The 13099-nt window shown below is 37.2% G+C and overlaps 1 protein-coding gene across 1 annotated transcript; it reads left to right on the plus strand.

The window, feature by feature from the left end:
• Positions 1-289: 289 nt before the first annotated feature.
• LOC104273294 (macrophage mannose receptor 1-like) lies at positions 290-12169 on the plus strand (the record flags this gene model as incomplete). The annotated part of the gene is made up of 15 exons (XM_009868576.1): positions 290-465; positions 892-1002; positions 2092-2207; positions 2637-2785; positions 3644-3843; positions 4125-4252; positions 4885-4972; positions 5535-5670; positions 6512-6550; positions 6650-6813; positions 8166-8233; positions 8810-8910; positions 9531-9673; positions 10946-11051; positions 11973-12169. Coding segments are annotated over 15 exons (1922 nt in total), but the record flags the coding sequence as incomplete, so codon positions are not given.
• Positions 12170-13099: the final 930 nt, after the last annotated feature.

Here is a 13099-nt window from a genome sequence, read left to right on the forward strand (position 1 = left end):
TTTGTTTTTCACTGCATGAAATCACTTGAAGGAAATAATAGCTCTAGTTACTGCAGCATTTGGGCTGATTATCTGCCTCAGGCACCTTATAGCTGTAGATACAGTAATGGACTGCTACTGATAAAGCTGAGGAATCTCATTTCCTGCTGTTGTCTCATTTTTTAACTTATTGAAAGAAGAATTAAGTCTTAAAACAAACTCCACTGTCATTTAATCTAACATGGCAATTTCAGCTCATCTCCCTAATGTTTTGCTTCTGCTGACTGCTTCAACTTGGGTACTAACACAGGTGAACTTCTGTTCCTAGAAGCTGTGGATGAGCTGTGGATTGGTCTGAATGACCTCAACACACAAATGTACTTTGAGTGGAGTGATGGGACCCCTGTGACGTACACCAATTGGTTGCCTGGAGAACCAACCCAAGGAATCAACAGGCAAGAGGATTGTGTTGTCATGGCAGGAAAGGTAAAATCATCCCATGTTTGTGTAGCAATATGCTATTTGATTTTTGTTTCTATTTCTAGTTGTTTGCTGTTCTTTTGTGTGGTTTTTTTAAAATGCAATTTAGATACAAATTAGAGATTGTTATCTTTATTCACTGAAAGGTGGGTGTTCTAAATTAAATTTAAAATTAAATCAGAGGTAACTGAGTAAATGTTCATATCTGATTGTGAGTGTACACTATATCCCAAGCAAACATCAACAGTTTGCCCATGACAATTAGCTTCACATAATTTCACAATTAAGCACAAATATTTGGAACTCAAAAAAATACAGATCTTCCTTCTCTCATTGAAAAACATGTTTTTTAAAAAAAAATAAATGGATAGTGTTTCTAAAGGAAATGAGTTCTGCCTTACTGGTTTACACCTCTTTCTAAACTGCATTCAGGATGGATACTGGGCAGACAGTGCCTGTGATAGAAAGTTAGGTTACATCTGTAAAAGAGACCCACTACAAGGAGTTGCTGGGACAACAAAGACTGATCCTGCCTGCCTGAAGGTAAGAAAGCATAACCAAATATCTGATTAGCAAAAATCAATTTTTTTCACAAGTTCCGCTTGAAACTGAAACTAGCCTTTCCACCACCCCAACAAGTGCAAGTGTACATCAAATACATGGTGAAAATTTTCATTACATTCCCTTATTAAAAATAAAATTATTCTGAATTATTTTTAGTCAGTATGAGTCAGGCTCATTATCTCTTAGAGCTGTCTGTGCCACTACTGCAGTTTTCTGAACATTCGTTATATTCTTCTACAACCATCTGTGGTTATCTAAAACACAGAAGAGACTCGAAATCATTTCTGGATTGTGGGATGACAAAAAGCACTACTGAAGCCAAATCCAAAGAATCATATAACTTTCATGAGTGAATTTGTTTTGAAAAAGTTATTGTTTCCTACTGCTTTTTTTTCTTCTCTTTTTCCATCTTTTTACTTTCCTATTTACTACTGTTCTATATTTAGTAACACTTCCCACAACCCCATATGGGGAACAGGGCTGGGACTCATTGTGCTAGATGGAGCTAGGCAGCAGCTAAATACTGAACAATTTTATTTACCTTTCCTGGGTGTAGCAAGCAAATCTTGAGCTGGCAGAGAAGGGAAAACTGAGTTGGAATTCAGCTCTAATTTTGAGGATTTTTTATTTCAGTAATTTTTATGCTACCTCTGCAGTCAGACTTTTTAGGTGAGCTGGTGAGTTAAATCATTTAACTAGTTTAGTTACAGTTCTTTTAGCCTAGAAACATCAGGAAAATTGAGTCAGCATCTCACTATAACACAGACTACTTTCTGGTTCTAAGCAAGAAAATATTTCACTCATCTGTGTCTGATTACCTTCTCTGTTCTGTGTGCCTCTTACTTTTATCAGATCCTAATTGTCAAAAACGAGGGACTCGTATGCATTAAATATCTTCTTTCTAGATATTTCCTAAGGTTAATTTCTATTTGTCCACTGGAGTTTAAATGAATACATTCATTCCTTTGGTTGTATTAAAAATATGTTGATTTAAAAGTATACACTGATGTTCAAACACTAAAACATATGGGGTTTTTACTACAAGAATATTTTACACTTTCTTGACAGGGCTGGAAAAGACATGGATTTTACTGCTACCTGGTTGGACATACCTCTGTAACATTTTCAGAAGCAAAGAAAACCTGTGAAAGGAGCCGTGGTTATTTGACAAGTGTAGGAGACAGGTATGAGAAGAGTTTTAAACTTCTATATCTGATGGAATAATATTGAGATTTTATAATATAGTTGAGAATCTTCTGGAAAAAAAAAGTGAAACTGGAAAAACAAAATATCATTTTTCTCAAGGAAAACAAATCAATAAATACAGTATGGCTTTCCTAACTGAATATATTTTACACATTCATGTTTTCTAGTACTTTACTCTGAAAGAACAGCCCATAGCTGCTTCTGATCTATAAGGAGCAGTTTTTCAGTATAGCACAGCTTCACCTGCTATTAAAGCTAGTCCATCTGAAATCTAGTTGAACATATTTCGATATGAAAGAAAACTTACTGGAGACTCCAGTCATTCTAGTCTTGCATAGTTTAGGATGCTAGAAATAGGAGACTAAGGGAAAGGGAGCCTTAACCCCATCTGACTCCTGTCATTTCAGATATGAACAAGCCTATCTGACCAGCCTTGTTGGTCTAAGTTCTGAGAAGTATTTTTGGATTGGTCTCTCGGACACAGAAGAACAAGGGATGTTCAAGTGGGTGACTGGTGAAGGTGTTCTGTACACAAACTGGAACGCAGCAATGCCTGGTACCCTGCCATTGGAGTGAATTTATGCTGTGTTGTAATTTTACGTTGTTTCAAACTTTGCAAAAACATGTCTATGAGGAAGGTGGTGAAGGGTCTCGAGCACAAGTCTAGGAGCAGTTGAGGGAACTGGGATTGTTCAGCCTAGAGAAAAGGAGGCTGAGGGGAGACCTTATCTCTCTCTACAACTACCAGAAAGGAGGTTGCAGCGAGGTCGAGGTACGTCTCTTCTCCCATGTACCAACAAATAAGACAAGGGCACATAGACTCAAGTTGCACCAGGGCAGATTTATGTTGGATATTATGAAAAAATCAAGGAAAGGCTTGCTAAGCATTAGAACAGGCTGCCAAGGAAATTGATTCACCATCCTTGGAGATACTTAAAAGATCTGTAGATGTGGCACTTAGGGACATAGTTTAGTGGTGGACCTGGCAATGCCAGGTTAATGGTTGGACTTGATGATCTAAAGATCTTTTCCAACCTATGATTTTCTATAAAGCCATAAAAATATTTGTTTTCTGGCTCCTCATTGCTTACAAGAGCAAAATCAAACTGAATCAAATAAAATCAAGTGGAAAGGATGCAGTCTCTTCCAGGCTGGGCAATGGGCTGCCAAATCTTTGCAGTGAGTGGCACAGGAAAGAGGTAGGCACGGGTTTCTTCATGCACTTGTAAAGCTTTTCAGAGGGGAGGGATGATGGATAAGCTTTGCTTGCTGGTCTTTTTACAAAGCCCCTCTGTTCAGCAGTCACTACATTTAATATTTCAAACAGTGTTCTGTAAATTAATCACAGGGGCTCTAAAAATGTCAAGGCAAGCACTTCAAAACACATTTCAATTTTATTTTATATCTCACAAAGGGAATAAAGCTGGTTGTGTTGCCCTAAGGACTGGAAATGCAGCTGGACTATGGAATGTTCAGAACTGTGAAGTAAAGGCAAAATTTCTCTGCAAAAAACTGGCTGAAAAAATCACTCTTCCTTCTGTTCCTGAAACTGTTTCTGATTCCATATGTCCCATGGGTTGGGATACAAGCAATAGCACTAATTCATGCTTCAGAGTAAGTATTATTTTTCCAGTAAGCCTACTCATGAGACAGAAGAGCACCAGATAGGGGGTCTAAACTTCAGAGAATGGCATGTTAATGCACAAATGTTGTAAGCAGTTATCACTGCAGTTATCATTCTAGCAGTAACACATGAGGTTGTCCAATTAGCATACCCTTCAATCCATATTATATATGATAATTGTATGGAATGTTTTCCTATTTTGCTTATACAAATCAGTCAGCAGATTTATTTTTAACACTCTCTAAACACAGTATTCTACCTGTATCTATAGGGTTTTGTGAGAGAAGAAAACCAAAAGAAAACATGGTTTGAAGCCCGAGATTTCTGTAGAGCAATAGGAGGAGATTTGGCTGCCATTAGAAGTGAAGAAGAGCAAACAGTGATAGAAAATTCAATAAAGTAAGTTAACAAAATATCTAATGATTGATATTTTGATGTAGCAATATGATGTATATTATAGGAATTATATAGGAGTAAATGATAATATCCTTAAGTTGCTCCCAAGATAATTAGTGGAAAATCTGTATCTTTTTAGCATCATAGTCATAAGAAAAACACCAGAGAAAATGGGTATCATTTTCAAAGACATTTCTGGAGTTCCTAAAATTTGTGATCATCTGCAAATCTCTTCAATTAAAGAAACCCAAACAACCAAATTGGCTGAATGCCTCTCCTTCAGACCCATTTCTAAGTTTGTTCACTGAACCATTTTGAAACTAAATTGTAGCTTCCAGCAAACCTGAACATTTTATTCCTCAAAGATCACTATAATCAAATCATCAGTGCTGTGCTTTCAACACAATCATTTGCAAAGTAGAAAATTTTAAGGTGTGAACTTTGCTTACTTACTAACATGAATTTGCTAACCAACAGCATTTAGTTATTCTTAAAATTTCTACTTTACCTGAAGTTCTCAGTGAGTGTGAGAGTTATTGTCCCATATAACTTGTGAAATTTAGCAGAGCTAACCAGATCCATCCATGACAGAGCTAACCATCCTCTGATTCCATGATATATTTTTCATACCCTAGAAAAAAATCCCCATCATCTCAGATTTTCTGGATAGGTTTGCAGTATTTGGATCCTGATGGTGGGCCTTCCTGGAGTGATGGATCACCGGTGAGTGTTTGACCTTGCCAGTTCCTTTCTATGCTGACTTTTTTTGCTGTTAGAGCTGTTTCTATGACTGGTTGTCATTGAAACATAGGTTGTGTGTTCCCTGTCACTGGGTAACTCTAAATCATTATTCTTCATTCTATTTTTAAAAAGAAAAAGGCCAATAAATCCCGAGGTTATACTATCACAACCGTGGTAACATGGAGTACTAGTTAGCACTAGAGAGACAATAATATAGGTGGCAAATATACAAGAAAGGTGTCATGGGTTGACTGTTCCAACCTTTATGATCCTATGATTTTTATCAGTTGCTGGTGGTACTGCCACGTTCCTTTTCTCTGCTATTGATTTATAACCTCATTTGATTCCAGTTTTCATGGGACTTCTAGAGTCTGTTAAACTTCTAGAGTCTGTGTAAACCAGAGCCTTTCTTTCTCTTCTTGCAGAGTGACTGTATTTCTTCAACAGCCCACATAGTCTGCACAACCATAGGAGTGCTTTCCAGAGGACAACTTTTTTTCCCTATGCGATAAGACTTAAAACCAGAAGTGTCTTTTTTTTGTAGGTGAACTATAACAAAAATACATATACTTACAACGCTGCTTTTGAATATTGTGGAGCAATCTCTGAAGAGGATTCCATGTCATGGATTCAGGTGCACTGTGAATACAGTCATAACTGGATTTGTAAAATAAAGAAAGGTAAAGTTACTTTTTTTACTCTAAACTCACATTAGGAAAGAATTTAAGCTGAATCTCACTCTATTAAAACACGAAAATCTGCACCTTACATGCTGGTAGAAAATTTGGTTGCTTTAATGGTAATTTTGCATGACTTTTTTTTCCGCCAACCATTTGTGTCACGCACTTTTTTAAATGTAATTATACATCCAGCAACACAAACATTATGATGAATTCCTACAGAAAAAGATTCTAAAGGTGTCCTTTGTTTTACATTTTTATAGCTCTTTGTCTGCATTTTTAGAGGAAAAATTGCTCCAATATCCCATCTGTGGTGTTAAAATTTTTAATTTAAATTATTTTCAAAAGATGGTGGATTTTCAGTCAGATGTGACTCTTCACAAAGTAGTTTCACACGAAAAACAAATTAACATTAATAAAATGTAAAACACTTTGAAGCAAAAATTCATTTAGTATTTTAATTTCTTGTTCAGATACAAGAGAGTGTCCATAAAAAATCTCTTATTACTGTGCAAAATATACCAACATTGAAGTAAAATATTTTTACCATTTAGTTTTCTTTCAGAAACAAGTATTCAGTCTAACTTCAGTCAACTAACTTAGGCAACATTCAGGATGTACAAGATGTGCTTACCAGAAATGTACCAAGACAGAGATGCATCTATTATTCTCTGGTCATCCATTTTTCCTCTGCACCAAAGATGCTGTATGACTATATCGTGCATTGAATACGTAAAATATGAAAAATTAATAGTAAGATAGTTTTGACTAATTAAATGCTTATACTGCCTTGACATTTGGGAAGCATTTATATCTTCATTTTTTTCCCATTTCATTACAGGAACACCCTTGAAACCAGAACCTCTGGGCCCTTCTGCCAGTAAGCTTCTGGGTTTTTTCTCTTATTGGAAGGGTGGTATCATGTAACGTCAGCAGCTTTGTGTAAGAACTGTGAAGAGATTCCTGTTCTGTGTTGCAGCATACGAAGTCACAGAAGATGGCTGGATTATAAAGGGAGACAGACAGTATTTTTTCAGCACAGAAACGACTTCTATGGAGAAAGCCAGAATTTTCTGCAAAAGCAACCATGGAGATCTTGCTACTATTGGAAATAATAGTGAAAGAAAATTTTTATGGAGATATGTAAGAGAAAATTTACCCATATTATGCAATATATGGCCTATCACAGAATCACAGAATTGTTGAGGCTGGAAAAGACCTCTGAGATCATCAAGTCCAGCCTATAATTCAACATCACCACATCAGCTGGACCACAGCACTAAGTGCCACATCCAGCCTCTCCTTAAACACCTCCAGGGACGGTGACTCCACCACTTCCCTGGGCAGTGCATCCCAGTGCCTGAGCACCCTCTCCGTGAGGAAGTGCTTCCTGAGATCCAACCCAAACCTCCCTATATGCCATATAACTGCTGCATATGCTTGTGAAGTCAGGAGACTGTGCTTGTTGCATAATATTGCTACATTTTATTAGCAGTAGCTTTAAATGTTCAATGAAAAATATTTATTCTATAGAATAGAGCTTCTCTTTAGGAAAACAAATACCACTTACTAGGGTGGGTATATTCCTGTATATTCTAATCCAGATAGAGTTCCACCCATGACCAAACATATACACAGTGCATTGAATAGGCAGATTACACATATACTGAGAAAGTTGTCCTTTTGACAGGGTGGTTACCTCTCATTTGAATATCACTCTCAACACAACATTACATGTAGATGCAAGGCTGCTGCTGGTGTAGCTCTGATGGTCACATACTGCATCATGCTGCTGAACAAAACAACTTTTCAGAGAAAGGTTTAACCTGTTCCAGGTCAGGCACTGACCAACTAGGGCCTTCATGAAATAGTTTTCCTGCAATAAGTATCAATTTTTTTTTACATATTTAAAGGGCACTGCCTACCTATTATGGAAGATGGTTCTGATGGGCACATGCAAAAGCCATGGCAGGGGCATGTTGACAATTTAATAGCATGGATGTTGCATCAAACCTCTGCAATAATCCCATAAATGCTACTAATACCAAAGCAGCCACACAACCTCCCTTCGGTTTCGCACTATTAGATACTTGCTTTTATTATGTAGGAAAGGATATGAGAGGCAGAGAGAACAGATGGCCTGAGCCACATGAACTTCCTGGCTGCTTAAGAACAGGAAAGTACCAAAAAAATTTATATTGAATATTTTCTAAAGCTTTCCCTTTATATATTTTTTTTTAAATTGAGAACACAACTGTGAAAGCTTCAATCATACCAGTAATGCAGCCAAAACTGGGCAAGAATCAATAAAGATAATAAAGCAAAATTATGTGTTGTATGATATATATACTTCAACTAGGGTCCTCTCTGGTGACTACATTTGATCGTTTATACAGTGTGTATTCATCTATTTGCTTCCATAGCATTAAAATTACGCTTTTTCATATTAGATAACTACTAGAAAGCACTAACTAAAACTGTCCTTTTGTGTTTAGATCTTAAAAAATGGCAAACTGAAGTCATACCTCATAGGATTAACTCAGAATGCGGATCAACAGTTCAAGTAGGTAAACAAGCTCCATGAGGATTCATAAAAAGTGGTTGTAGAAGTTTTGTACTGCCAGGTTTCCTTCTGGAGGGACCACTGCAAGGAACTGAAATTCAGAGAGTTATATTACAGGAGGCTGGTTAGCTCAGTGGTTTGAGCGCAGTGCTGATAACAAGGACCAACACCGAGGTAGTAAGTTCAATTCCCACTCGGTCTGGTCTAGTTGAGAGGTGGCGTCCCTGCCCAAAAACCAGGGAGGTTGGACTTGATGATCTCTAAGGTCCTTTCCAGCCTATGCCATTCTATGTCGAAATGTGTATTCTTTCTTGGTTTAACTATATTGTAAAGACACTATTTTAAATGTCATTTTTATATGGAATATGCATGCTATGAATGTATAGATAAGTTTTAAAAATAAAGGTGCTTTTGTTTTTAACTTGACATGCAGGGATTTCATTGTCTAAGGTCTTTAAATCCTAATGGAAACTCAATTTACAGATAAGTTCTGCTGTATATTTTTAAAAACATTTTTAGCATGTTAAGGTAGATTGTCTGAGCATCTGCTACTCTTTTGTTGTGTTTTTTTTTCAGTTGGATGAATGGAAGGCCGGTGCACTATGCAGCTTGGGCACAGGGTGAGCCCAACTTTGCAGCTGCTCAAGAAAATTGTGTGGTCTTAAATAAAGAGGATGGTAAGTTGCACAACTTTTTTTTTTTTTAAATATTTTTATGGATACTGCTCTTCTTTTTATTGAAAATATCTGGCCAGCTTTAATCCATTATTTATCAGCAATTTGGGAAAATATGCATAATAAAGTATAGTCATTATATCTGAGGTTTCTTCGGGGGCATTATTAGCCACAGAAATGGAATTTAAGAAATTGTTTTTAATGGGGAATGCAGGAACAATTTGATCACTGATTTTTCAGCTGCACGAACAACATGTTCTATTCAAATCATCAGCAAATTTGTCTTTAAAAAATAATTAGAGAATAGCTTGAGAAGGAATAGAACAGAGTTTCACATTTTACAGTGTTTTCTCTGATGAAGTGTTACTTTACACTTGAGTGTTTCAGTGCTGTTCAGGTGTGTTCTACTGAGAGGTCTTGGAGCTGCCACCTCATGTGGTCACCACTCCCACAGTCACAGCAGGACCAAAGTCTTCCTGTAAGCAGCGATCACGGGAGGCAGAGCTGAGCTAAAGCATGTTATCTCACATTGATTTTGAACCTACAAGCACAGAGCCAGTTCACTTTCCCACAAACTTCAGTCTTATTCAATGTCTTATAATCTATATTTAAATTGATTTCAGGCTTGTGGAATGATGTCAACTGTGGTTTTTCGAATGGCTATATCTGTGAGAGACAAAGAAGTCTTAAAAATGCAACACTTCCTTCAGCAGTACCTTCACCTCCTGGAGGATGTCCTGAAGATTGGCTTTTATTCAAAAATAAGGTACAATAACATCCATCTAAGCACAATATTAGTCCTTGGGAAAGTACTTAAAGACATATAAGAGATCCTTTTTCTCTTATATATCTTTTGACAGTGATTATCCAAAGTTGCCTTAAAAATCGAACCAGTTGCCTAATTCTTGCAAAATGGTGTTTAGTTGGTTCTTTTTCTGAGAAGTGGTCAGCTGAAATACACTGGAAAAAACTGCTACACTGTATACACTTTCAAAAGAATTTGAACTGAATTCAACTGAAAACATCAACTATAGCATATAATCAGAGATTTGAGCTGGAACAAATCAGAAATAAGGCCATTTATTTCCAAGCAGGTTTTAACGTAAGGGTTCCATTTTGTAATACATACAATATTGTTATGAAAGCACCCATGGATACTGACACTAGTGAAGCTCAGCCAGTTGAGCATGGTGCTAATAACACCAAGGTTGCGGGTTCAATTCCCGTTGGGTCCCCATGTGTTGCCTGGTCTAGTCGAGAGGTGGCGTCCCTGCCCATGACAAGGAAGTTGGCTTAAAGGATCTCTAAGGTCTCTTCCAGCCTCGGCCATTCTATGAGTACACTTTCTTTTCCATTTTTTTTTTCAGCTGGAACAGTTGTTATTTTCCATAAACTATGCAAGTTGATTCTCTGACAGCGCTACTGACATGCTGCAGAGCAGAGGGTGAGCTGTAAACATGGAGAGGGCACACTACACACACCCATAACTACTGAAAGCATTTCAGGGTAAAGATATATGAATAATATAATGACCACACACTTTTTAAGGAAATCATGAGTCACACGCTTCCATTAATTAAAGAACTGAAAAATGAAAAAAAATGAATACACACATAAGGGCACACTGACCATAGGAGCTAGGTCAAAAATGTTATTCAGAAAGTTCAGGTGATTCCATATGAAACCCTGGGCTGAGCTTTTCTTACGGAGTCAACACTTTTTTGTTCTTTACTAATGGATTATGGCTTCTCAAAACCTCTGAGTTAGTTAACACACTGGATTCTCATCAAACTCCTACTGTGGTTTATAAATGGTTCTTTGAGATTTGTTGTGACTTTCTCAGTCCCTTACAGAAAGTTAGAAGCTAAATTTAAAATATGTGAATTGTTTTGACTCGGTTCCAGAGATGAGTCCCTGTCAACTTCAAAAAATTGTTTTGTGGGTCTGAGTTGGGCTAATTTCTACTTAAACTAGTGTAATTCAAACCCAAGTTACTACTTCTGTCACTCACCAACAGTCTGTACTCATTATTTCCTAGTGTTACAAATTTTTTGGCTCTTCCTATGATTACTGGCATAGTGCAAGAAGAAATTGTATGAGCCTTGGAGGAAACCTGGCAAGCATACCTAATGAACAAGTACAAGGTATAATGCAACAGCACTTCTGGTAATGGCATTTTCTTTGTATTTAGTGGTCATTTCCTGCAAAGAAGAACATGGCAAAAAGAGGCAGTATGTAAACATATGTAATTTATAATATGTATACTCAGCATGGGTTATATGTCCATGGCATGAAACATTGCTGGAAGAACTGGAACCATCTGTCTAGGCTATGCTACTGATGCTAAGGGTTTTCATCCTGTTCCATGCAAACTGCTTTACATTATTTATAGGGTATCAATTAGCATAAAATACCAAATCCAGACCTGGCATTTGTAGTTTTAGACACCCAGAAAGAAAAGGAATCCATGGTCTGTTTCTGCCAGAAATAGAAAAATTTATACTACTATCGCTCTCTGAAATGACTGCCTAAATTTTGCGACCTAATTCAGCAGTAGAATGTCAGAGCAAGGCACATTTTCACCTTGCCTATGTTCCTGGGCTTCCATTTGCAGCTATATAGAGCCACACATTTCTGTCAGTCAACCAGCTTACTCTGAGTGTTGAAAAAAGTGAACTCATTAGTTAACATAGTGGTCAGGCAGGTTTTTTGTATCTTCCTGCTTCCCAGTCTTGCTTCATAGTTCCAAACACATACACTGTCTGAGACTTTTCACAGGCAAAAGTTTGGCATAACCTTGAAATAATAAACTTGGGTAAATTTCTAATCAAATGCTAATTAAGAGGTATTTATAGAATCACAGAATCATAGAATGGCCTAGGCTGGGAGGGACCTTAGAGATCATTTAATCCAACCTCCCTGTCGTGGGCAGGGACGCCTCTCAACTAGATCAGGCAACACATTATAAGATTTAAACAAAACAGTTAAGGATTTGTTTATGAGCTGTTGTCTTGACTGATGGCATGGCATGTTCATCTTCTTTTCTACTGTCTTTTTTTTCCCAGCTTTTCTCACTTACCATTTGAAGGATGCTTCACACGAACCCTGGATTGGATTAAATGATATTCTCAGTGAACTTAACTTTGTTTGGGCTGATGGAAGTGCTGTCTCCTATACAAACTGGGCTCCAGATTCCCCAAAACTTGTAGAACCCGTTTTGTTTGACACTCTACGTCCAGAGGATGGCCACAATCTGCAGCAGGTAAATATCGCTTAGTGCTTAACATCATGATAAATCTGCGGAGCAATGTCACTTCAAGTAAACAGCTCACTTTGCTACAGATCTCGCCTAAGCCTTCTCCCCAAGTTGTTCATCTGTCTTTGCATTGGGATTAGCCATAAGAATTTTCAATGTTTGAGTATTCCAGCTATCTCAGAGCAAAAAATGTCATTTTTGCAATTTCGCCAAAGAATTTGGCAATAGACTAGATTGAATAAAGATTGACTAGACTGAATTAAGTTTTCTTTTTTTGTAGTAGATTGTTGTTCATTTTGCAGACAACATAAGTGCAACATTAGAATTTTAGAAGTTAATACATCTTGGAAATGTTTTCACATTCAACAAGTTAACTCATGTTTGAAAAAGGAGAGGATGCAAGAGGAAGGAGTTTACTTTTTTCCTACTTGCCTATTTATAATTGTAATTGAATTAAGAGCCAATAGATGTCAAGTACTTTCTAAATCAATCAAACTAGCACTGAAATTAAACCTCAGAATGCTGAAGTGAAATAGTGTTATACATATTCAGATCAATATAGACTGGTTTACACACGCAGATTGTCTTTCGTCCATTTATTTCCATATTGTGAGTGTTCCACTCACTGTCCATCATACCTTCATTTTAGTATCCACACCTCTAGAGAACCCAGAAATGATACCTCTAGACAACCAGTTTACTCTGCACCTAAGCCAATTCATCCTGCTCTTGCCCATCTGGCCAGCAGCCAAGGCATGCATGAAGACACATAGGATAGAGCACAATACATAGCTCTACTCTGCTGCAGCTCTAATAATGCTCCTGGAAAATATCAAGCAGGAGAAAAAAAAATGTGCAAAGGTACATTTTACTTTTCTCCTTCACCATCAAGATACTAACAGCTGTCTCCTTCAGAGTATCCATTTCAAGGGAGTG

This window comes from Apaloderma vittatum, unplaced genomic scaffold (genome assembly GCF_000703405.1).
Source record: "Apaloderma vittatum isolate BGI_N311 unplaced genomic scaffold, ASM70340v1 Scaffold42394, whole genome shotgun sequence".
In the NCBI taxonomy this organism is placed as follows: Eukaryota; Metazoa; Chordata; class Aves; order Trogoniformes; family Trogonidae; genus Apaloderma; species Apaloderma vittatum.